Here is a 23,743-nt window from a genome sequence, read left to right as displayed (position 1 = left end):
AATATTAGAGGTATATCACAGAGATAGGTGCTGGTAATAAAGTACATATAAATGAGTAAGTATTAAGCTATTCACTTACATAGTCAAGTCTCCATTCACAAAAGTAACTTACTCAAGATATTCAGAGAAATATTCCCCTTCCCACTGCCAATTCTGCTCTCCCCTGCCCTGATTATTTTTGGTTGAAGCAGAGTGCAATGCAAGACATTGCCCTTACAGAAGGCAAACAAGAGGAAGCCATGGAATCTAGGTATTTTCAGCTTTAAGAATGTCAAACACCTCTTCAAGATAACCTGTAGTTCAGATTTATTTGTCCCTCTGACAGAAAACAGTTACCTCATTTCATTGCTCCAAATTGCTTCTGGAGTGTCAAATTCTCCAAGGAATATCTCAGAAAATTTTTCTGGTTCATAGTTTTCTAAATAACACACCATTGCTTCAGGAAGAATATGTCCAAGTATACTTCTTTGAACTATATCTTGACTTTTTGTCTACAGAAGAGATCACATGGTTATATCAAAGGTAATTCTGTTTTGCTAACTAATTTGAGACCTAAAAACTCTCCCCCTTTTCCCTTATAGTAGCTAAATTCTAGTTAAAACATCTACAGGTAGTCTGCAAAACTATTTGGAAACAGAGGTAGTTACTGTTGCAATCTACTCACTTCTTCAGACTTGAAAGCTTGTTTTGTATGTGTGTATTTCAAAAACCTAGAAGAGAAACAGCAGTTATTTTCTTTTTGTTTGATACTTAGGTACCCTTGAATAGCAGCAGACCAACATAGTTCAGCTGGCAGGTATTACACATTTACTTTGAGATAGAAGAGTAACTGCAACAGTTGCATAAATTTATGTACTGAGTTAATTAAATGCTTGGGAATGCCACCAAGCTAAATACTCCCATGTTATAAATGTTGCCTCATGTTCATCATTTCAGTTTGAAAGTCTTACTTCTGAAAGCTGGTTTTCTACCCACACAAAAAAAAGATGCTGATAGAGACACAGACAACCTCTGTGCTGTTAGATCATCACTGCAGGGATGAAATAGGATGATTTTAGACTAAGTGCTGACAGAGCTATTACACCAGAGTCATCATGGAAGCATGCAATCATTGCCCAATGCATTTCACTGTACCAGAAACTTAACTGGAATTGTAGGATAGCTTTTTATGAACTATTGCATTTAGAAGAAAAGTACTGACAAGAACGCCAGTAGCCACCTTCATATGCAGTGCATTACCAGGCAGCACAGACTGATTTAACTGTTTTAGGCTTCAATATTGAAAGAGGCTATTAGATTTTTTTAAACCCCTTCAACAGCTGCCTACTATCAAAAGCTACATCAGCATATATGTAGCCTGTGTTACTGCTTTTTAGTGCTTGTAAATGGCTTATTCTACAGTAAGGCATGCCCAGTTGTACTGTATCATCAGACACGTTCTCATTCCTTCTCTGTAAGGATAAGAAATTCACTTTTTAGTGACTGACTAGATCATGCGGAGGCAATTCTTCTACAAGAAGAATTTCATGTTGGTTCTACCAAGCCACACTCCCCAGAGCATGTAGAGATGTAGAGCAGCAGTCCTGCACGTGACTGGCCAAGAGGTACTTTTGGCTGTTCTTTTTCCTCACCTTGCAATAGGAAGTACATTGGAACCTGTGTACATCATGATGAAGAAGAATACTCCACTCAGATAAAAACGAGGTAACTGAGGGTTGTCTTGCATGACATGAGAGAGCAATACAGCAACTTTTTCCACCAGGATAGGATCAAAAGTCAGTAATAGCTGAAATCAAACACAAGCATTTATATTAGCTGCAAGCAGTGCAAGTTATCTAGTCAAAATTGAAGTTTTAACTAATTATTGGGACAACCCAGAAATTTACAGGTATTACAGTTAAAGAATACTTCAGCTTAAAAACAACGAGTGTAAATCAAAAAACATTTAAAGTTGAAAGGGGCCTCTGGAGATCATCTTGTCAAACCCCCCTGTTAAAAGTGTGATCTAGACCTGGCTGATAAAGACCATGTCCAGGTGGCTTTTCAGTTTCTCCAAGGATGGAAATATTTCTTTAGAAGATATTGGCTGAAAAGCATGAAATTGTCAACAATACCCTGTGAAATGAACAACTCCTTGGTCAGAGATCTGCACAATGTTACAATTGCTCTTTGATGCATTTACCCCATCTAAAGTATTCACATAAGGAAGATGGTAGAGTAAGTGAAACTTTCACTCATTCAGGTACATTTTTGAAGAGTTACTTACCTGAGTGATATGAGGAAGGCAAGTACTATCTGACAACAGCCTTTTCACTCTAGGCAGAGGTCTTATAATAGCATTATCTTGATCCCTAAAAAAATCAAGTAGTACAGCAGTAAGCAGACATGCCTTTTCTCTTTCAAGAACAAACAATTTTATTAAGCATAAGTATTAGACTATTGAAGCCATATTCTTTGTCTTTTTTGTAAACTTCAAAGTTTGTTGTTAGACTTGGTAAGTGTGGTTTAGTGTCCTGCATTAAAGCAGTTTTGTTTAAGTTAAACAAGAGCCTGTCTATGGCATTAGAAATGCACATAGCTTGTGCATTCATTCTTGCAGTCCCTTTCACAATATTAGTATTGTCTCATTTACAAACTCTCTATTTGCCCACAGAATTAATTACTACCATGTAAAAGGTTCTTTAATAGAGTTCTTTAATGTACTACTTTCTAAGAAAAGCTTTAAGATGGAATTTATTCATTCATGCATCTGCCAGATAAAGTTAACCCCTTCTGCTGAAAATCACTGTTTACCTGCTGGGAAAATATCCACACATGGTGATGAGCATGTTGAGGACAAGTGTTGCAAGGTCAGTCTCATTCAACACAGGCTGGCCACTGGCAAGTAAGCACCACTTCAGCTGAGGGATGACCTGTAAGGGTCGCCAGCCATCCATACCCTGAGCCCAGCAACGAGTTTTTGAAGTCACCTTCCCATTGTTCCATAGATCCTGCATCTATTGCAAGATTAGAGATGAATTTAGTTTATTCAGCATTCAGAGCCACCTTTGCTCCTAAACACTCATGCTCATGACAAGCTTTTAACTGCTATATTGCAGACTATTATAGTTGCATGAAGTTTCAATGTGTTTATAACTCTGTCATAGAATCACGAAGAATAAGGCGTTGATTATATTGAAACTAACTGAGGCATGGAGGGGTAGGCAGTCTTACCAAAAAGGCTGTAGTTCTTGGCACTACATCAAGTCTCTTATCTAGCTTTAATCCTTATTTAAAGAGTTAGCTGGAGAACATTCTTTAGCATTGTTTAGGGTCCCTCTCACACTCAGTCACCAGGACAGAAATCATTTGTCAAGTTGTGAGTTTGAAGCTGACAGGTACCTCTTGAAAGCTGTAAGGACCACTCCTTTCTTTGTCAGCATTGCCAAAGTACCATTCTTTCTCACTCTCCCTCTTTGCATCAGGTGCTGCCTCAATCACGTTGCTCTGAAAGTTGATGTTTACAAGAACAGCTTTAGCTTCACAGTGCAAATATCACATTTCTACAGGAAATGTGAAAATACATTGATTTTTTTTTTTTAAGAATTGTCCCTTTCACAGAGCAACAAATGAGTAGTAAGAAACAAAAGCCCTGTACCTGTAAAGGGACTGTAGCTCTGCTCGTGTGAAGATGTGCCAGAGTAAGAAGATCTACAAGGATTCTGATACCATTTGAATCCATAAGGTCCTTCACATTTCTCTGTTAACAAATGAACTGAGTTACCAAAAGCATTTTCTAGATAAACATTGCTGCAATTAAGCATTGCACAGTTTTATTCAAGTAAGAAGTGATCACAAAAAAAGTCAAATCATTCTCTAAAGTGACTGGATTTGGTGCAATCACCCCAGTATCTACAAGTTTCCTTCAGCTTTCTCACCAGTAAATAACAGCTATCACATTCCAGAAAGCTGTATCAAACATTGCTCTAATACTTCCTCAATACTTGAATTTTTGTTCAAGTTAACCCTGAAAGACTACTTCAGACTATTTTATACAGTCAACAGAATGATAAATTGCTGTTAAGTGTACATGTCCACCTTACCTTATTGAGGATCAGCTTGTTGAGGAACAGGATCAATCTGTCCCGCTCAAGCCTGTCAGTGCACTGTCACAGCAGAAAAGAACAACTTAGTATTTCATAGTACATACTAGAAGTTCCCTTCAAAAGTCAACATAGTTGTAGCTGCAAAGCCCCATACTGTTTCTTGATGCCCAGAAAAACTACTAAGTGTTAAGTTTCATGCACAGCTAATAATGGTAGTTTTCTGCCACTGAGGAGCACATGCCTTGCTGCCCTCCAACACTGTTGTTGCCCTGGATCAAACCCACTATTATGATAAATCCACTGTTCTATCAGTGAACCAGTTAAAACAAGCACAAGAGAAAAAGAGAATGCTTTTAGCCAGCAGACAGAGAGGGTCTTTGATATTTCATCCCTGGCGAGATTATCAAGGCTGAAGGCAAAATAACAAGGGACTACCCTGGTTCAGTTTCACTTGCAACAGCCAAAACCCATGCTGATGCAAGGAAAGAACTCCTACTTCAGACTGCATGGAAATTTATTTTTGCAAGCTGAATCAGTTGTCAGACATAACAGACACTTAATAGGCAAAGCAGCTAATAATACAAATCTAATCCACCACATGTGCTCCTCTAAAGCTATCATTTCATTAGGTCTGGGGCTACGACTCAAAGTCAGTACATTGAAATAATGTGATATAGAACAAGATTTTCCTCTTATAGAGCTTCTGCATTTTTCAAAGGCAAGCTAAAGTTATATCTGCCTTTTGTTGGCCTTAAAGAGACTAGTTTGAAATATCTCTATGATCAGCAGGTTTTTTTGGTTAAACTTTAATTAAACTGAAACAAAGGGAGATACTAAGAACAGCTGTTGACAGCATGGAAAAAAGTATTCACAATGTGTAAACCCAAAACCTGAGTTTCACAGTAACTTGAAGGATATAAACGTATGTTGGATTAGCAGTATGTTCACTACTATATCCAGTAATTTAAAATAATTCTTACCCTTTCTAACATTCCAACAATGTACTTAGTATCAGAAAACGGTCCTATTTCTTCATGACACCTTCCATAAACAATGGCCAATGCTTGCAGACATAAGCATTTCATATTCACTTTTGGGGTAAGCAAGAAGCGATGGTAGAGTTCATTGAAGAATTCATACCTAAAAAAGAAATGAGATATTAGAAAAGAAAACAAACACGGACCTTAGGAATGAGAGAAGTTTTTAATAATGTCTCACGATCTTTTGATTGCTCCACTCTCTTCAGTTTCATCTTCTTCCAGCAGCAATCTTAGATAATAATCCCCTATTTTTATTTCCTCAGAAAGGCACTCATATTTTACCTGTAACACAGAACACCTTACTTAACAATATATATTGTTTCTCCCTCTGTACATTTTTGCTTGCATAACAATACTGAGCTCGATTGCATCTAAAAACTCAAGGTCAGCAACCTCTCCTAAGCTGTAGGAAAACTGAAATCTGCAAGTTTTCTGTTAAAGAAACACATACCTACAAAATAAAAACACTGGCTATTGCTATCCCCCTGAATAAACGAAGCTTCTCACCATACTGAAATTTCCACTTCCAGCCTCTAACCAACTTGTTTCTAATACCAGCTGGTTTTATTAACTAAATTTGGATAACACATGATGGATTCAGTGACTCAAGTTAAATAAGTACTTATTCCACTGCAAGGTATTTCACTTAATGTTACTGCAAGTACAAAACACAAGCATGACCTAATTACTAGTTGTACTTGCTATTGTGCTGGATAATAAAAGCCTAGAGGCATCAGTTCACAAAACAAGAAGCTGAAGTAAAATTGCACAATAAAAACCATCATTAACTTCAGAGCAACTACATTAAATTTAACAAATGCCTCAATGTTCAGTGGTAGCAAGCATTTGGAAGCACTTCAATGAGAGGTACCTCTAACATACAACAAAAGCCACTCTATAGTGGTTTTTCTTATCTATAGTTTGCAGATTATTGTCATGAGGCCACAAAGTTATCTACAGATTTGATCACAGCATATCATACAAAGATATCCCACTAACTAGTATGCTTTCAGAGGAGTCTCAAGCCACCATCCCCCTTGGCAAAGTGACAGGTCCCACAGTTGATAGAAGAGCATTTGTCAGCACTATCTAGTTCAAATACTTACAGCATAGTCCAATAACATATTCATTACTATTTAAAAGCAAATCTGTGAGACAGCAGCTGTTCAATCTAGTTCCAAAGTGTCCTGGGATGTAGCTGCAAGAATGCTACTGCTACATTCCAGCAGCATAAAGCCACACAGGAGTGTAGAGTACATGGGGGAAGTCTGTATTACTAAGTTTCAAATCTGTACTTCTGATTCTGTCCTAGTTTGCAGTGCTAAAAAGTTGGGATAGCAGACACTGTGACACCCACAAGTCCTGTGCCTGACCTATACCTGAAGGAAGCTTTGGAAGACAAATGCCAGTGCAAGAAATATCAATCTAAACCCAGTCTTAGCTATTTACTGCATCAATGTAAGAAGCAACCTGTAGTTGTGCAATCGGGATAAATTGCATACATAAAATTGCTCTCTCCTAACACATTAGCTTGCAGTTCTTCCTCATTTGCAGAGTAGCCAGCTGAGAAATTCCCCAAACCAAGTTTGTTCTCATTTCACTAGGAGTTCTCAGCTCAAATGTCACTAGAAAGCCATACTCTAACAAGGATGGCAATGGGAATATCTGAGGAATATCTTGCAGTTGAATTCAAGGGCGGCCTTGCTTTGCTTAAGCGTTACACATTAATTAAAACCACATTGTCGTGTGGAACCACAACAATACTGGAGATAAGAGAACAGTACAAGAAGTGTTTATTAGCACATTACTTGAAAACACCTTGCAAGATGTTTTGAGAAAGCCAATCAGGACGATACTGATTGCTTTACAGAAGCATCCAAGTTTGTTTTTTTTTGCTTTGGGTACTGCTGTTCCTAGAATGGGATGACAGTGACCTTCATCTATAATTTATAATGCAGCATCTTTTAGCCCCACAACCTACTCATGATTTGGCAAGCCAGTATTTAAGAGACACAGGATTACTGAAACATTAAGGAAAGACAATAAACAACAGTGTAAGGACCAACTCTTGTCTTAATGCAAGAATACACCATGGTTCTGATAAATGTTTCATCTCTACTGCATCATTTGTTAGGTAGAAGAGGCTGTTTTGCCCAGTGACACTGGACAGTAGTACCTGTTCACTGATTCAAGCCTTAGCAGTTGATTCCATAACCCCAAAAAAATTCTAGCTTGCAGTCAGAGATCATCAACACAAGATTCACTTGTAGAATGAGAGAGAAGTGACATTTCAAGTAGACATATTTTACAGATGCAGTTTGTCCTGTGGTAGGTCATTTACCTCAAACTCCTGGTGGTTCCATGAGATAACATTAGCACTACCAAGTTCTCTGTCAATATTAAATGCTCTCATCTCAGACTCAAGAGTATCTCTCAGTTCTTCCCGTGTTTTGAAGTTCCAAATCAAGTTTGATCTAGCATGATCCTGAACAAATCTAAGAAAGAAGTTACATAGTTTAAACCCCTCAAAACATTATCTGAAAAGCAGACAAGATTCAGCTGGCAAGCTAGGGGAGATCATTAGCATTAAAGGACCTTAATTAGAAGGCAGAGAGCAGTGGTCTCCAGTTTGCTACAGTAACTACAGTTGTTCACTTAGTATACTGTTTTGATAGCCATGGAGGCCAGCTGCGACTAAAGCATGCCTCTGTCATCCCTTAGGGCTCAGTTTGCTTATCTCATTTGATGATCAGGAGATGTGCAAGTGATTCACTGTAAGCAGTAAGGGCTACAGGTAAAACAATCCACAGCAGCAGACATGCACATACCAGCTGTGTTTTAAACAAAAAACAACATAAGAGAGTAGCTTATAGAGTAAAATAGAAGTTGATGTCTTAAATGTCACAAAATAGTCAGTGGACACTGAGAATGGACTTTAATACCAAAGGTCTAGGAGCACACGAATCTCCCTTTATTAAACTGTATTTGACTTTTAGAAACATCAAGTCAAGGTTATGGAATTTCCCCAAGCTTGCTTTCATAGTTTGTTAGCCAAGCCAAGCTTTATCAGTCTAACACAATGGCTCTAGCCAAAGTGATGTATCTTTTTCAGATGGAAGCCCCTCCCGTGTAAACTTTGACAACTTTAAGAACTCATAGGTAAGCAAGTTGCATTTAGGACCTATAGCACTATTTGAAATCCAGTATCCAATGTGTCTTCTCTTGCACTGTTTTAAGCTCATGTTCCAATTCAAGTTACAACATCTTGAGTAGCTTACAGGTACCATCAAACTACAATACTTTCCAGTGCTACTTCACTTGGCCTTCAATACCATGCAGATTTGCACCTGCAGTTTGTTATTTACTCTTCCTTTTGGTTAAAGGGAAAAAAATTATGTAGTTTGACGATATTTCAGAAGCTTTCTAAACTCCTCCTTGGCCTAAACACAAGTGAAATCCTTAAGTATAGCTTAGGGGGTTTTTAGTAAGTAGCTGTTACAAAACACTTGTACTGTTTCAAGGCAGGCAGAAATTGAAAGTCACAGAAACTCAGAGGATATTAACAAAAATATCCAGCCAGATAAAAACTTGTATCTGAGACCACCATATTAACTTTAGTATTTTCACCTGTAATAGAAGAGATCCCAGTTTGCTTCTATTTTTATCCTTTGGCGTCGTTTCCTTAATATCACTGGTTTTTGAATAATGTTCTGCAAAAGAACCAAATTTAATAAGTCTGTAGAGGCAGATACCTCCCATTTTTTCCTTTTAAAATAAAAAGCTGTATTTTTAAACTCCTTCAAAAACCATACTAAGTTAAGCCTCATTAATGTCTCCTTTACTAGTGAGTAGCAGCAACAGACTTTCACAAGTGTTATTTACACCAAGTTAAATCATGCCAGAGAAACTTTCAGCTATTTGACACATCATCTGTTTAGAAGCAAGTTATCCCTGAGAAAAGCTTAATTCCCACCACCATAGGTATTCATCAGCTCCAAAGCTGATGGAGGTGAAAGCTCACATGAAAAATGTTTTGCCATTGAAAGGAAAGAACTAGAGGAAGTCACAAAAATAAAACCAAGCCTGACTTGGTCACTGAAAGATTCCCTATTTTGATGAAGCATGAAATCACTGTTATCATCTACATGAGTTATCACATGCAAGCAGAAGTCTGAGCAACAGAGTCCACACAAGTGATAAGAGATATACAGACTCACCATATTGTTTCTGTCCTGATTATGAAGAAAAATTGGAAGAAAAAGAAAAATACATTTAACACTCCAGAGTCTTTGAAGTAATTTAAAGTGGTAACACCAAACTTGCTACTACATCTTCCAAGCTACACTTGCACAAATTTACTGTGAAATTATATAGCTCAGAAATCCACATAGAAAAATTACTCTTAAAATTCAGTAACTAGACAAGTTGTTTAAAGTGCAATTTGACCTTCTACTGTTTTTCACATTTCTTCATTTCCCCTGTTTTGAACCTAATTCACCATTATTTCACAAATATCACTGTCAAACTTCTGCACCATACTCTACATCAAACCTGAGCTAGATTTTTGTAAATTAAAGCTGATTGCTACATCAGAACAATACAAGACAGGTATTTTCAATACTCTGCATTGTGCTTTTCATCCTTCCTTACAGGTACAACATATTGTTTCAATTCCACAATGCATAAAAACAAGTTTAGTCAATATATTAAAGAAAGTTAAGGGAAACACCTCATAATTGAAAGGGTTTGTCATTTTGAACACGGCAATAGAACTAAATGAAAAAGGAGACCAACAGTAAGAACTCAAGCAGTGCTTAAGCTCTCCTCTTACAATATCAGACCAAAACAGTTATTTATGACTTCAGTCTCAATCATGACCTTAGGTACAGTCTTGTGTTGCCCTTTAAGCACTGAGATACCTATATTCAAGTGAATTCTAAGGTGTTGTCCATGACAGGGGGAATAGAACTAGATGATGCTTAAGGTCCCTTCCAACCAAGGCTATTCTATGATTCCTCAAGCAGGTTCTGTAACTGAAATATCACTGGTGTAAAGAATATAATTTTGAATGCAAAGAATATTCCATTTCTTTTAAATATACTTCAAAAACTGGTCTTGCCACATTTCAAGGAATTTTCTCCTGTATAATCATCTTACAAGAAATGCACTGCAGCTTGATATGGTTGGCTAAAGCTTAATACATATGCTGAAGGAATTCATTTGCCTGATTTACATTCTCTGAGGAACCTATTTCTAACTCAAGAATAGTAAGAAGTAAAGAGTTTGCTAAAAGGAAGGAGAACTCCCATATCACAACACTTTTGTACTATTTGAATGTGTGTTCTGACACTCAACTGTGACTTAGTCAAGTTATTCTAACAAGGACTTTCAAATACTTTTACCTCTTTTTGAGCTATGCCCATTCGATCTCTCCAGTGCATCAAGACTAGATCCACCTTCTCTTTGGCAAATTTTTCAACTTCTTTTGCAGCTTTTCCAGCCAGTCTCTGCCACTCTGGCACTTTGTTAAACTTGCCATACTGATCCTGCATAATAAAACCAATTGTGGGTTATCTTTGCTGCAGGTCAATGCAGCAGTCAAGTGTTCGTATTAGAAAGGTCTCTAAGACTGTACATCTATATAATGGAATAGGAAAGACAACTACAATTACTTACAGTTGCAATTTTTAAGTTATCTCTAACATGCATTCTATCAGCATCTTTTTCAGGAACAGGATCAGCACTGTCAAGGTATGCCAGCAAACCTGGTGGCTAAAAACATTTAAAACCAGTGTAAACCCACATGAGATTAATGAACAGAAACGATCACATTAGGTAATAACATAATTTCTTTAAATCAAAGATTTCAAAACAGAATTTATATTCTACTCTAAAGTAAATATGTAAAGCTACAGCATTTTTTGTGCTGTGAGTAGTAAAATGCCACCATCCTCAACAGAATTGCTCAACAGAGACATATTATTTGCTTCTGTGCAGCAGAACTCTTGGCTATATCCAATTTCTTAAAGCAGTACTTAATGCACCTAAAGAATGCAGGAAGAAAAGAATTGATCCCAGGACAATACTGAGAGAGATTAATAATATTAGAATCCATCCATATCCTCTGATATGGACTAAATGTTACATGTGACATTAGAGATGAGACAGTCATTTTTGACCAAGCTTTCCATAAGACAGTGTTCAAGATCAGGACAGTTTGCTCTGCCAAAAATGAAGGAACTGCTATTTTGAAATTAAAAGCTAGTAATTTCCCAGATAGAGTAATTTCTTACAACACTACTTATTGAACTAACTTCACTGAAGTAACTTAAGCAAGAAGAATTCAGAAGCCTGTAAGGGTGAAAGAACATATGAACGATCAGCATATGAACTAACAACATATAGATTTAAACAAGTTACAAGCAAACAAAGTTGGACAGGCAAGGCATGAAAACATGGATAGAACTCTTAATACCTTAATTTTTTATTGGCACAAAAAAGCATTAGAGACACGCTTACAATGTCTCCCACATTTTTGTCCATTTAATCAAGAAAAAGAAGTCAAGACACCTTATTTTTAAGTTTTGTGTCATAAAGTATCTTGAAAAGTGTCAGGGAAGTAACAAAATTTTTAGAGTATGAGATGCTTTGAACCTCATCAATATCCTTTAATTAGCAGATGCCAGACTGCTGATCTCTCAGGCAAGACCTTCCCCTTGAAGGGAAAAGGGAATATGTTTACTATGTAGACTGTCCCCACTTTGATACTACAAGCTTTCGTATTTTATTTTTTTGCTACTCCATATTCCATTTTTACTTACCAAAATACGTTTCAACAAATTCATAGCAGTTTTGTTCTCAGCTGTCCAGAGGCCAACCAAATGTCTACTTAACTGCCTGAAAAAGCCATTGAAATTAACAAACTGCAAGTTAGTACTTTAAACAGATTTTTAAACCACTAAACTGTCACCTTTACCATGCTGATGAAATGAAGATGAGCAAGAACTTCGTGCTCTTGAGTGAGTAAGAGCACAAAGCATTACATTGTTCAAGGATATGCTTAGCATGCTTTAAACTGTTGCCTTTAAGAAGTTCCAGTGAAGTTAGTGGAACAGTAGCAGCACATGCTTTTTGATCTAGACCTCAAAGAACACTTGAGCAATAGAGCAGAAACATCTAATTACCAAGTGTATGTTTATCCAGCTAACCTTAAGTTACAGCTAAAGTTAAGAGGCTAGAAGTCACCAAGAACTGCTACATGCTCTACTTGAAATTCTTAATACTAGTTGACTAGAAAATCCTTTCTAGGAGCCTGCCTTCTATCTATAAACTGATGCTTTCTGCCAACATTTGTCACTAGGATTCTACTGCACTGAACTGAAGCATTGCTACAAGCACATTGTAAGTAGTATCACCAAACAGAACTAGCATGACAGATGGCTTCATATCCGCTCTCTCCTGGATGACACACAGTGGTAACAAGCTCCACTTGTCCCTACATTCCTTAGCAACTCTAAGTACTTCAGGAATTCACAGCTAAAGCTTCTATAATCTTGTATTCGGGTGGAATTAATTGAATCATTGCTCATCCTCCACAGCATACTCTCAGAGATCACAAGTTCTACTGACTGTTGATTCAGGGAATAACTTCTGTGAGCAAACTTCTCTCTCAGATAGGATGGGTGATCCTAACTGCATGCAAGATGTCTGAGATGTGCACACCTATTTTTATACAGTTGTACACTACAAGTTGAAACTTTTCACAAGTTCCAAACATTCTACTTGCCTTTTCTTTCCCTGAATTAAAAGAAATAAAAATCAAAACTTGAGCCATTAATGAGGAACCAACCCAAGCCCACCTTAACAAAAAATAATCAAGGGTTTATTAAGTGGCTGCAGTCTCAGCTGAAGCTTGTCCTACTAAAACATACCAACTGCTAAAGAAAATATTCTCCTGAAGAACTGCAACTTTTCTTCCTTGACCTCCCAGTGTTTGCTAGGCCATTACTTAGATTTTTTTTAAACATTATATATCAAGTGAGATGGACATACCTATTTGTAAGCATCCTCTGATCTGTGCTTATTGTAAACATAGCAGTATGCAAGTGACGAGGTAAGGCACCTTCACTGAGGGCAAGATCTTGCATTTTGGTAGCAATCTCTTTGTCTCCTTCCTTTGGAAACAGGGCAAGATGATTACTAAGGAAATAATCTTAGTTAAGCTGCTTTTATCTCAGTCTAAACTTCCAAGGCCTTCTTGACTATCAATTATACCAATATTCAAAAACCAGAAGCTAGAGTATGATAGGTTTTAAGTGAAAGTTCTCAACAGCAACTGCTCAATGCTATAAGTAAAGCCATGGACCAGATAACTGGTAGTTACATCTATGAGGACAGTTAAATGAAGAGGGCAGGATGCCTGTCTCCCATCATACACCAGGAGGTTGTAGTAGCAGTACCATTTTCACACTGCAATTATACATTAGGATTAAACAAAGAATGGCAGCCACACATGATTGCTTGTTGCTTGACTTTTGCTGACAGCAACCACTTAAGATTAATGGCTGCTGTTCAGTTTAGATAGCTAGGTGGGTGTCTAAAGACTGCCACTCACTCAAAATGCATTAGTTGCAATGAATAAGAAAAAGCTTTTGCAGCACTTTTACTTGTCTAAATGATAGGACTTTTAATAAACAACAACTTTTAGCTAACGTTATCAGCTACATCAATGGAAACGTGAAGATTTGGAATACCTCTATTTCAAGTGTTCATTCACTTCCATTCCAAGAAAGTACTAGATGGATTTCAGATGCATAAGACATTGTGATACAATGAGGCACTAACTTAAACCCTGAATTTCAACCCAGGAAGTGTCAAGAGTCAGTTAGCAAGGTCACCCTGCAGCAATCATAAGCAGCTCTTGAAAAGTATGGACTTGGCCCATACATTACACGGTATGGAAACTTAAAGCCAAAGCAAGGAGGCTGACATCACTAGTCTGCTCTGGGACACTACTGCTTGCTAATCCCAGTCCCATTCCATCTGGCAATGCATCCCAGGAAATATGGCCTTTCCTCCTTGAGATACTCTCTAACATGCAGGAGAAGTCTGGTGGCTCTGAGGTATGTGGCTGAGCTACATACAACATTTACAGCCAAATCTTGACTGCAGTATGAAGACATGCAAGGCACTACCTAATGTCCCAACTCACATGCTTTCCAAACCCCCAAGTGTAAGATAAAGCAAGTTGCTATATTAAACCACTCACAGTTAAGCAGGTGCTCTGTTCCTCACCTTCCAACTTCCCCCTCCCCACTCCCCACTTTGAGAAGCTAATATAACAAACTTCTCTTGGTAAGCAATTGCACTTCCAAAATAGACAATACATATTTTGCATGCTATCCCAGCTAACACTGATAAAATCTCACCTCTATTATTGCCTTCATCACCAAACCTGCTCCTTTCACAATTGCCATGGAAGGGTGCTAGAACAGAATGTTAACCAAAAAATTATCCAAGTGCAAAAACTGAAGATTAGATCACCTGTGTTTCAGTTTCTTTAACTAATGTACATGGCTGTTCTAACTCCAATTCAGTTTTGTGAAACCTAGCTTTAAGAAGATTTCCCACCCTGTATCTTTGAACAAGCATCTCTCATGCAACTCCCAGACAGAATTCCTGGCACTGAACAGCAGTATATATCAGAGAAACTGGAATAATGCTCAGCAAACTGGCTGACACAAGCTGAACTAATCAAAAGCAGAAGAAAATACTATTTTTACAGTAAGAAGGCATTGACATTTTAGCTAAAAATGCTACAATCCCTACAGTTTTACTACTGAAGAGGATGTTACTCTTGTTTTCTAACTCTTTTAACTCTCATTTACTGAGAAAGAAACAAAAAGGCAGAACACTTTCCAATTCGGGGAAGACCTGTGCATCTGTTGAATCTATCCTAAAGTCCAAGTAGTATTTTACTGTGTTTCTGGAAACAGGTCTTACACAGTCTATTCTACAATGATTTGGCATATCATTCACCATAGAACAATCACCTCAATCTGATATCTGAAGGCAAAATAATAGGCCACTAAAACATTCAAGATAGAAAAGACTGAGGCACATTAACCAGATGAAGACAAATCTGTCTTTCAGTAAAAGAAAAGTTTCATGTTCACTGAGTACATGAAACCTCTAATAATAGTTAAAAGTAAGTCTTACCTGAAACAGCTTAAATAGTGTTCTTCCATTAGATGCCACCATTTCCAACAACATGTCAAACTGCTGCCCCTCAGTAGTCTCACTATATGGAGCACATAGGGCAAATGTCAGGAAGTCCAGAAGTGAACTAATTACTAGGGCACCTGTCCCATGATCCTGAAATTAGGAAGAGAGGTATGTAACTCAGATACAGTGGTCCAAGAGTATTCATGATGCTGAAGGTGCTCTTCCCTGTCATAGCATTAAAATAGCCTGTAAACAAAACCTACGAGTTTAGAATACTCCATTACTCTGAGGATGGCACTACCCTGGTAAATAATTGGTTTCTACAGCATATTGGAGACTCAAACTACTTTTATCTAGTTTAATACCACAAATCCGAGTTTACGCTATTCTTTTACTTAAAAGAAACATGCAATTTCCATATTAAACATGCAGGACATTCAGATTCTGCGGTATTGACAGCTATGTCCTAACCTGTGAAGATCCAAGCTTAATTAGAACAAACTTCAGTGCCAGATAGAGCTGTATTTTCAATTGTAGGTGCAAATACATTCAAAGATACATCTAAGTATGACAACAGCATTTTCATTGCAATTAGGAAAGGCACTTAAGCTTAAATCTGTTTCCAAAATTTGACTTACCACATGGGAATTGAATTTCTCTAGTAGATTTTCTAGAAACTTCTTTGAAGAAAGAAGGGAAGCTTTGTTCAACTGCTCCTGCCTCAAGTCATAGTCATCATGCATGGGCTATAAAAAAAGAAGTATTCACTATGCAGCCACATGTCAACCCTTAGTTCCTAACAGCTGTAATCCAAAAGCCACTCTCTACACACAAAAAGCACATCCTCCTTCAAGTTCAACAAGAAATCACTGTATAACAAGTTATTCCGTGTCTGATGGCAGTCCCTATTTCTACATCTTTTAGTACCCTGAAGTTCACATATTCCGAAGTGAAAAAAACTGAAATTTAATACTTACACACATAAGAGCACACAGCATGTCAATAGAGGCATGGGTTACTCCATCATTGTTCCTTTTGAGGGCTTTCACAACCTTCACTCCTAATCGTTCTCGAAATCTTTTGAAAGGGAAGCAAAACCACTAAGATCAGAAAAGAAACTAAAATCTTAAAATTAAGATGAAATCTAGGCAGTGGCCAAGAGGGGTCTGCTCCAATGCTCTCAGCATTTAGCAAGCCAGTACCTTGACATTTTCATAAATTTGAGATTCCTGGTAGGAAAATATTGACTTCACTGTTAACATGCCAAGCACATTCATCAAAATAAAGATGTATCCGTGTAGTTACAGCATACTATTTACAGAGAAACCAAAGTTTATAAAGGTCTCAGACCAAGTGCTTTTGTTACTCTTCTCATCATTCTCTATATTATAGTTGCTCTATATTTCCTAGTCAGAAATATTTCAAAGAATTTTTTGTTTTCGGAACAATAGAGAGTTTTTCTGCTTCCTTATGTTATTTAAAACAAACTCCAAGCACTCTGTACATACTACAGAAGTAGAACCTCCTAACACCATTTTATCTTGCGTTGAACTGAAGACAGCAATGACATCAGCATACTTTGAGAATGAAGAACTGCTTACTTCAAGGACAGATGAAGGTACATGTTAAAAATTTTTCCACTAGGAAAATCATTAAACGGTATTTGCCTCAAGACAGAGTACTTAGCACAGGAAGAATCAGCTTTACTTGCAAATGATTACATGGGATTCTCAGTTTGCCTGAAAGCCTGAAAACGATCTACTGAAAACAATCATGTACAGGGTCTTTGCCTGAAAGCCTGAAAACAATACTACAAAATGTGTCTGAAAACAATACTACTGAAAACAACCATGTACAGAGTCTTACAGTTCTTTTCAGAAGGGAATTCCATTTCTCACTTTTAAACATAAGTTACTAACAGAAGTTCGAAGCCTATTTTCATCTACTACTTCCAAGCTTGAAGAGACTTCGCACTTACTTTGGAAGCTGAGTAAAGGCAAGGAAGCCTGCTTTTGAAGCCACTAGTCGTCTTACTGCTTGGAATTGGCTTTCAAGCTCTGCATTAGATGCTGCAATATCTCCCTCCTGGGAAAGTAATGCTGTTATGGCATTATTAATGAGCTTCTCCTTGTTTTCTGAGAAGAGACCCTGGTTAAAAAATAACAATCATTAATTTCTTTCTGCATTAGCAACATCTTAAAAGGATGGGTAAAAGCTCTATTCTTACATCTTGTGTAACTGCATGTAGGACTCCACTGTAGGAAATGTTAGCATTGAACCTGAACACAGCATCTGCAAAGTTACCATCTGGAAAAAGACATATCAAAAGTTAAGTGTACAGCATCTGACTCAATATCTGGATGCTTTAAAGTGCACTATAAACCCATGTAAGAAGCATTAGCTTACTTGGAGGAGCAGCCAAAAACTTCAGATGAAGGCTCTCTACTTCTTCATCCACAGGCATACTGAGTAATCCCCAACGCTGGCCTTTGTGTGTAGAGGTCATTTTCACACAGACATCTCTATTACCAGAGGCTCTCACTCCATCCAACAAGCTAGCCAGGAGAGAATCTCTGGGTTGGGACAATGACACACAAATACAATTTATATCACAGAAATGGTGCCAAAGAAACAAATTATAAGAGAAATGGGGGAAAAAAAAAATCACATCATGAAAGGCAGCAATACCTGGAATCTCTTACTAACACTACTGCCAACAGCTACACCTCTGGAAGAAACCACTAAATTTCAGTGTTCCTTTATGCACTGTAAGGAGAGAGCTGACTTACACCCAGTATAGCCAGCTGCAGCCTTTCACTAATGGGATCAGTTCTAGATTATCTGTTAATGAGTGACACATGTTGTTAGCCAATTCATCTCTGTGCTTTCTGCAAAACCTCACTTAGCAGGATTAGACTGTATTACAACTGCAAGTGCACTCAGGGACTGTTCTGTTGGTTGTTTTAAATAGAATCAACTAAGACTGTCTCAAGCAGAGAGCTCAAAGGGTTCACAGCCTTCACATTTCCATACTGCTTAGACTGTGCTTTCTTCCCTTGTTTCAGATATGCTACCTAACCAAGTACAGCATACACAGAACTATATTGCTTAGGAGAAACAGGCTGTATCTAACTGTCCAACACCCTTTCATGTTCATCAGAAAACTTCTGGGGAGATTTGCTCAAAGTTGGGATGAAGGTAGATGGGAGAGATTTAGTTCCTGTAACAAATCTTGATTTGTAAGTGGCAGACTGCTACAACGGCAAGGCTTTAAGTTTACCCCTCCAAGGGTCAGAGTTTATAGAAGCTGAGGAACTACAAGCGCTACAGTAGCAACTTCCATTTGAATCTGTAATGCACAGAAGCTCCAGTTACCTTTCTGTTGAAGAGTATTTTCGAATTTGTCCTTTGATGAATTCAATGGTGAAAAGCTGGGGGTTTTCACAGTCACACACTATTGCAAATACCTGAAAATAAGGGACAAGGGTCACATTCATGAAGTAGTGTTACTTAGCTACTCTACAAATTAAGGCTTATATATACTATCAATTCCTCTCTTTTAGAGCCTTTATTTGAAGAAGTGGTAGTGAGAAAGAATGCCCCTTACCTCGCATAAAGGTTTCAAAGTTGCAATGTTGTAGGTAGCTGGATCCCTCTCAACTAAGCAAGCTTCTGTAAGAGCTAGTACTCTTTTCACAGGTTCCTTGTAAAACAAGAGAGAGGCAAGCTAGGAAAGAGAATACTTAGTACTTAACAGGAACCAAGTATGTTCAGTCTGACAGCCTTACCAAGTGCCTAGGTGTTACTTTTTGAACAACAAACTCTGCTAAAGATGTTATAGATTCATCATTGCTGTACTTTCCAAAGCGAAGGTTCAAGTATTGCTCAAATTCTAGGGATTCTTTCCTTATCCGCAGAGAGATGCCTATGAAGTTGCCAGCATGCTCTATTGCACTCTTGATAATTTCCTCCCTCTGCTCAGAGGCAAACAGGTGCTGCAAATTTTGTCAAGAAAAAAAATTAACAGATGAAAAATATGGCACAGCCGAAGAAAATCACAGTTCTATAAATAATCCTCCACTATATACCTAACAGTAGGGAATGTTCACAGCATCTGGACTGGCCTTTGCTAAGTGCATGGTATAGACAGGTATTTATTACACAAGAGACCCACTATTAACTTTACATTTGCCTTTAAAAAGAAAATCTATAGCAGCTCTTCCTAAAGGATACCCTGCTACACAGTACTGTGCCACTAAAGTTATGGTCTGCATGACCTGCCTGTCCACCCTTGGCAACAGACCCTGACAGCCTGGCAGGAGTGAGGACTCGGAGAAAGCAATTGGGGCTACCACTGGTGATCTTCAAGGTTAGGGCAGCTGTAGAGGATCAATTATATATTGGTAATTTTATGCCAGAGAAAAGCATGCTGCAATACAAAAGACATGGAAACCCTCATCTAATCCTATTTTGTTAGTAGAGACTGAGGTAGCTATACCTAGGAGTTAATTTATGGTTAATAATGTAAAGATCTTTTTCAGCTGTTTGAAGTACAGTAAACAGAAACCCTGTCATGATTTTAGAACCAACATTACACTGCAGTATTTCCCAAGCAAAGCTGCCAAGTAATCAGATCACAGGTCTAAAGAGGCAATGGCATCACTGATCAATCTATTTCTAAACTGAATCCCTACATCAGTTAGGTAGATTAGTAACACACTGTGGTGTTATATTTTAATTAAATGGTATGCTCTGTCTCACCCCTCAAAAATGTATGGTTTATTCCCATTTTGAATCTGCCTGTTAAGTGTGCCGGGGGCAGGGGGAACGGGGCTCTCTCTCTTAGCTGGCTCTCCTGAAGAGTACTCGGTGCTCTCTCAGCCCCTCTCTCCCCTTTCCGCTCCCTCCTCCTCAGAAACCATGCTGCCTCCTGGGGGCAGGACCCCCCAATAAACCCTCATCTAATGAGCATCCTCAGAAGCCGTGTGGCATCTCCTTGCCCGCCTGCTGCTACCAGTGAGCTCACAGCTTAGGGGGCCCCCCGGGGACACCCCGGAGGGTCCCCCCAAATGCACCACAACAACACACTACTGTAAGTTTGAGAAATGGCAGGAAATTCCACATCTACATTACATTCATATTTACTACCTAGATATCTCATCCTTTCCAGTTCTCAAACATGCAATACACACACACAAACCCCCCCATACCAAAAACCGTAACCAAACCCATATCAATACCCTCTCAAATGTTTTAACTAATTTCCTTTCCTTTTAGGATCTGTCCACAAGCCTTGAGGCTCTACAACCGAGACCCAAAGATGCACATACTTTGTATGCTCCAACTCTCTTGAAGCTTCATTATTAAATATGCAGCTATAAATATCCTAAGAACTATAGCAAGATATTTTGATTTAATACTCACCAATCTACTAAATCCTCCATAGAGTATACAGAAGCCTCCCTGATAGCCAGTAATATCAACAAAGCCTTCAATATTTCTGTAGTCATAGGAGCACAGGACCTTATTTGTTGCAGGATCAATTTGGTCAATACCTCCAGGAGTCACTTCCAGAATCACAGGTTTCCTCGTATCACTCCAGTGATGCTTATAGCAATTATACCTCTGCAGGGAGACCTACTTTTAGACATCTATGCACACTCCTTTACTACACAACAGTAGTTCTCTACTTATCTAGTAAGTTTAAAAAATTATTTAATTTCCCTTAATGCTCTTATCTATATTAAGAACACTATGAAGCAAAGGAAAGCAGCTGTAGCAGTCAATTGACAAGGAAGCCACAGCTTAAACAATGCATGTTGAAGCAAGAACAGAATCCCAAAAGAGCCACTCCCAAAGAAAGTAAGTTCTCTTGTTGCAGAAGGTGGTCTACTCAGACTTCTGAACACTGTGGTTAGATGAGGAAATAGCATTTACGCCAAATGCTATTATACAGCTACTTAAATCAAGTCAAGGTAAGTTTGTCACTATAGTGAAAATTTTTCATTTCCTGCAGTCACATTCCATTACAAATACAAACTTACTTTAACCTGCAAAAGTCAGAGGCCTGCTCTAAACTATGGTAAGACAAAGGGGATCCCCACATTCCAGCAGTGTTACTATGCTCATGACTGAAGATTTATTCTATGCAATACTTTAAATTACTTGAAGTAACTTTAAGCACCTGAAGTGCTATTTTCTGTGGCCAAAAGATAAATATATAGTCTAGCTCTGTAGACTGTTTTGCTTATTACTGTATTACCACAATTCAGTAAATGTCAAACTTGTCTGTAATCTGACCTATAGAAATCCTTCTATGAAGCATCAAATGTTCAGGATGTTATGCAGAAAATATTTAATTAGGAAGTAAAGCAAACATTGACTAATGAATCAGTGTTTTTCTCCTCTCCAGATAAGAACTCCACATAGCACAGCCTATATTTCAACATTCATAGGCCATGTACAAGTACAAGGATCAGGCCAATCGAAGAGAGCTCAAATATTCTGTTGGTAAAGAGGTACCCATTGCTTTTGAACAAACTCCATTTTCTCTTCTCAAAGACGTCAGATCCAAATTCACAAAAGCTATTTTAGGTAGCACATATAGCACAAGCATAAAACACATGACCAAAGTAGAAGTAAGTCTGAGTCTTTAGATCATTTCCTTAAACCGCACATGATGCAGGTAAGCCAGACACTCACCCGTCCTGTGATTTTTCCTTCTGAGAAGTCTGTCCTGAATCTCTGTTTTTAAAAAAGTTAACAGTCAATGAATGCAAATATGACAACTTATATATCCAGAAAGTCTACATTTAAGCAGACTCTGTTTTATGGGACACATATTAAGCCTCCTCACCATTCTACTGCAGTTTAATATATTAAATATTTGTAGCTTTATTCACTCTTTACAAATCATGCAGTACTTGCTCCAACTGACACTAGATCAAGATCATTAACATAACACCTCAAAAAACTTGTCTTCCTACTTTTTATGCAGGGAAAGAAAGCATAATACACTACCACAAATGGTAACCAAGTACTTACTGCTTGATTGAAGAAAACAAAAATCTTACCAGTGCCTCTGTAAGGAGTTCTGTTCTGTGCTCTGTGGAAAACTTAAGTGTCTCAGATTTTTTCCCACTCCCTTTGCGAAAAGTGAGATTAAATTCTGTTCCTTGTCCTTTTCCAACAGGAGAAATACTACAGATATCTCCATAAGGCCACTAGACAATTGAAAGTAATTAGGTTCTACTGTTAGTAATTTTAAAGCTACATCTCCCCCCTTCAAAACCCCTTAGAACCTATAATAACCCTGTAACAAAGTGACAGCATGAGCTTGAGCTTCCTATTTGATACTGTGCAAAGTAACTAAGTGTCCTGACTCCCTTCAGGGACATAGCTTCGCAGTGATCAAATTTACCCTGGTTCCTTCAGAACAGCACAGCAAAGCCAAACTACTACTTGTTGGCCAATAAAGAGAAATTGCCTAAAAAGTACAAAATCCTACTGAGTATTTGTAGAGTTAGCGAAGGCAACACAGACCTTCTCTTATGCATGCTTTTGTACACAGCTGCCACACCTTCTGGCTTTTCTAAGATCTTGTCAGACTAGATGGTTTCTTAAGCCTGAATGCCACTATTCACTCTGGATAATGAACATAAGTCAAAAATCAACTTCAAAAATGACAGTTACCTGATTTGTAACTTCCAGCGTGTTGGGGTTGTATGTGGTGATGGCATGGGTTCCAACTGAAAAGACTCGTTTGTATCTAGAATGCAAAAGAGCATTAAGTTTCTGCAGAAGTCACAGGAAAACTCGTGCTGAACTGCAAAAAATGATGTCAAGATGATATACAGAGGTTTTTGTTAGGAAATGGATACGGAATTTTCTTTGTTGTTACTTGCAGTTTACCGTTATAATATGTTAAGCTCCTCTGTTCTATGTATCCATAAAGGGGACCTACAAGTTAAATATTATTAAATAGATTTATTTATGCATACCTTTTCCTAAGTTAGTGGCTAAGTCAGGATCAAAGACTCATAGAACTTGCACTGAAAGGTACTATCAGACCAGAATAAATTTTAAGAAGGCTACACAGGTAGGGGAAAAAATACCCAACCATTCCTGCAATTCCTAAAGCATCTGTCTGAAGCTGTCTCAGCCAACTGTTTTAACACAAAATCCAACTTACACAACTGGTCACAATACTGTACCAAGTCAAAGTACTACTATGGCCAAGCCTAATTTTCTTCATCTTGAGGGAAACCAAAGCTACCAAACTCTAGAAAGACTCAGATCACCAAAGCTACAGTCATTGCACATTGATATCACAGATACGTTAAATGTTACAGGGCTTAAAGAATAGCCAGGTAGTTGCTTGTGTTTCAGATAGAT

General features: G+C 38.0%; 1 protein-coding gene across 4 annotated transcripts in view; it reads right to left on the bottom strand.

The window, feature by feature from the left end:
• The window catches only part of DNAJC13 (DnaJ heat shock protein family (Hsp40) member C13), a 58,307-nt gene that overhangs the window by 22,819 nt on the left and 11,745 nt on the right, over positions 1–23,743 (bottom strand). For 3 of the 4 annotated variants that reach the window (XR_008433356.1, XR_008433359.1, XM_053955404.1), the window contains exons 3-33: positions 23,042–23,117; positions 22,423–22,572; positions 22,052–22,093; positions 20,774–20,974; positions 19,138–19,344; positions 18,957–19,052; positions 18,725–18,816; positions 17,756–17,922; positions 17,577–17,656; positions 17,328–17,497; positions 16,327–16,426; positions 15,988–16,095; positions 15,344–15,499; positions 14,554–14,610; positions 13,178–13,299; positions 11,947–12,022; positions 10,802–10,897; positions 10,528–10,671; positions 9,343–9,357; positions 8,753–8,835; positions 7,467–7,620; positions 5,304–5,407; positions 5,066–5,225; positions 4,083–4,145; positions 3,638–3,739; positions 3,382–3,486; positions 2,794–2,996; positions 2,267–2,351; positions 1,632–1,786; positions 665–710; positions 337–491 (exon numbers count right to left, since the gene is read on the bottom strand). Coding sequence is in view for 2 of the 4 variants with exons in the window: in XM_053955404.1 (XP_053811379.1) it covers positions 337–491; positions 665–710; positions 1,632–1,786; positions 2,267–2,351; positions 2,794–2,996; positions 3,382–3,486; positions 3,638–3,739; positions 4,083–4,145; positions 5,066–5,225; positions 5,304–5,407; positions 7,467–7,620; positions 8,753–8,835; positions 9,343–9,357; positions 10,528–10,671; positions 10,802–10,897; positions 11,947–12,022; positions 13,178–13,299; positions 14,554–14,610; positions 15,344–15,499; positions 15,988–16,095; positions 16,327–16,426; positions 17,328–17,497; positions 17,577–17,656; positions 17,756–17,922; positions 18,725–18,816; positions 18,957–19,052; positions 19,138–19,344; positions 20,774–20,974; positions 22,052–22,093; positions 22,423–22,572; positions 23,042–23,117 (3,570 nt within the window). In the remaining 2 variants the exon portion in view is untranslated. The remainder of the gene's footprint in view (positions 1–336; positions 492–664; positions 711–1,631; positions 1,787–2,266; positions 2,352–2,793; positions 2,997–3,381; positions 3,487–3,637; positions 3,740–4,082; positions 4,146–5,065; positions 5,226–5,303; positions 5,408–7,466; positions 7,621–8,752; positions 8,836–9,342; positions 9,358–10,527; positions 10,672–10,801; positions 10,898–11,946; positions 12,023–13,177; positions 13,300–14,553; positions 14,611–15,343; positions 15,500–15,987; positions 16,096–16,326; positions 16,427–17,327; positions 17,498–17,576; positions 17,657–17,755; positions 17,923–18,724; positions 18,817–18,956; positions 19,053–19,137; positions 19,345–20,773; positions 20,975–22,051; positions 22,094–22,422; positions 22,573–23,041; positions 23,118–23,743) is intronic. The other variant, XM_053955417.1, reaches the window with a different exon arrangement.

The sequence above is a fragment of the Vidua chalybeata genome, chromosome 1, assembly GCF_026979565.1.
Source record: "Vidua chalybeata isolate OUT-0048 chromosome 1, bVidCha1 merged haplotype, whole genome shotgun sequence".
Taxonomy (NCBI): domain Eukaryota; kingdom Metazoa; phylum Chordata; class Aves; order Passeriformes; family Viduidae; genus Vidua; species Vidua chalybeata.
The sequence above is the reverse complement of the archived record's forward strand: the minus strand, read 5'-3'. Positions and strand labels throughout refer to the sequence as shown.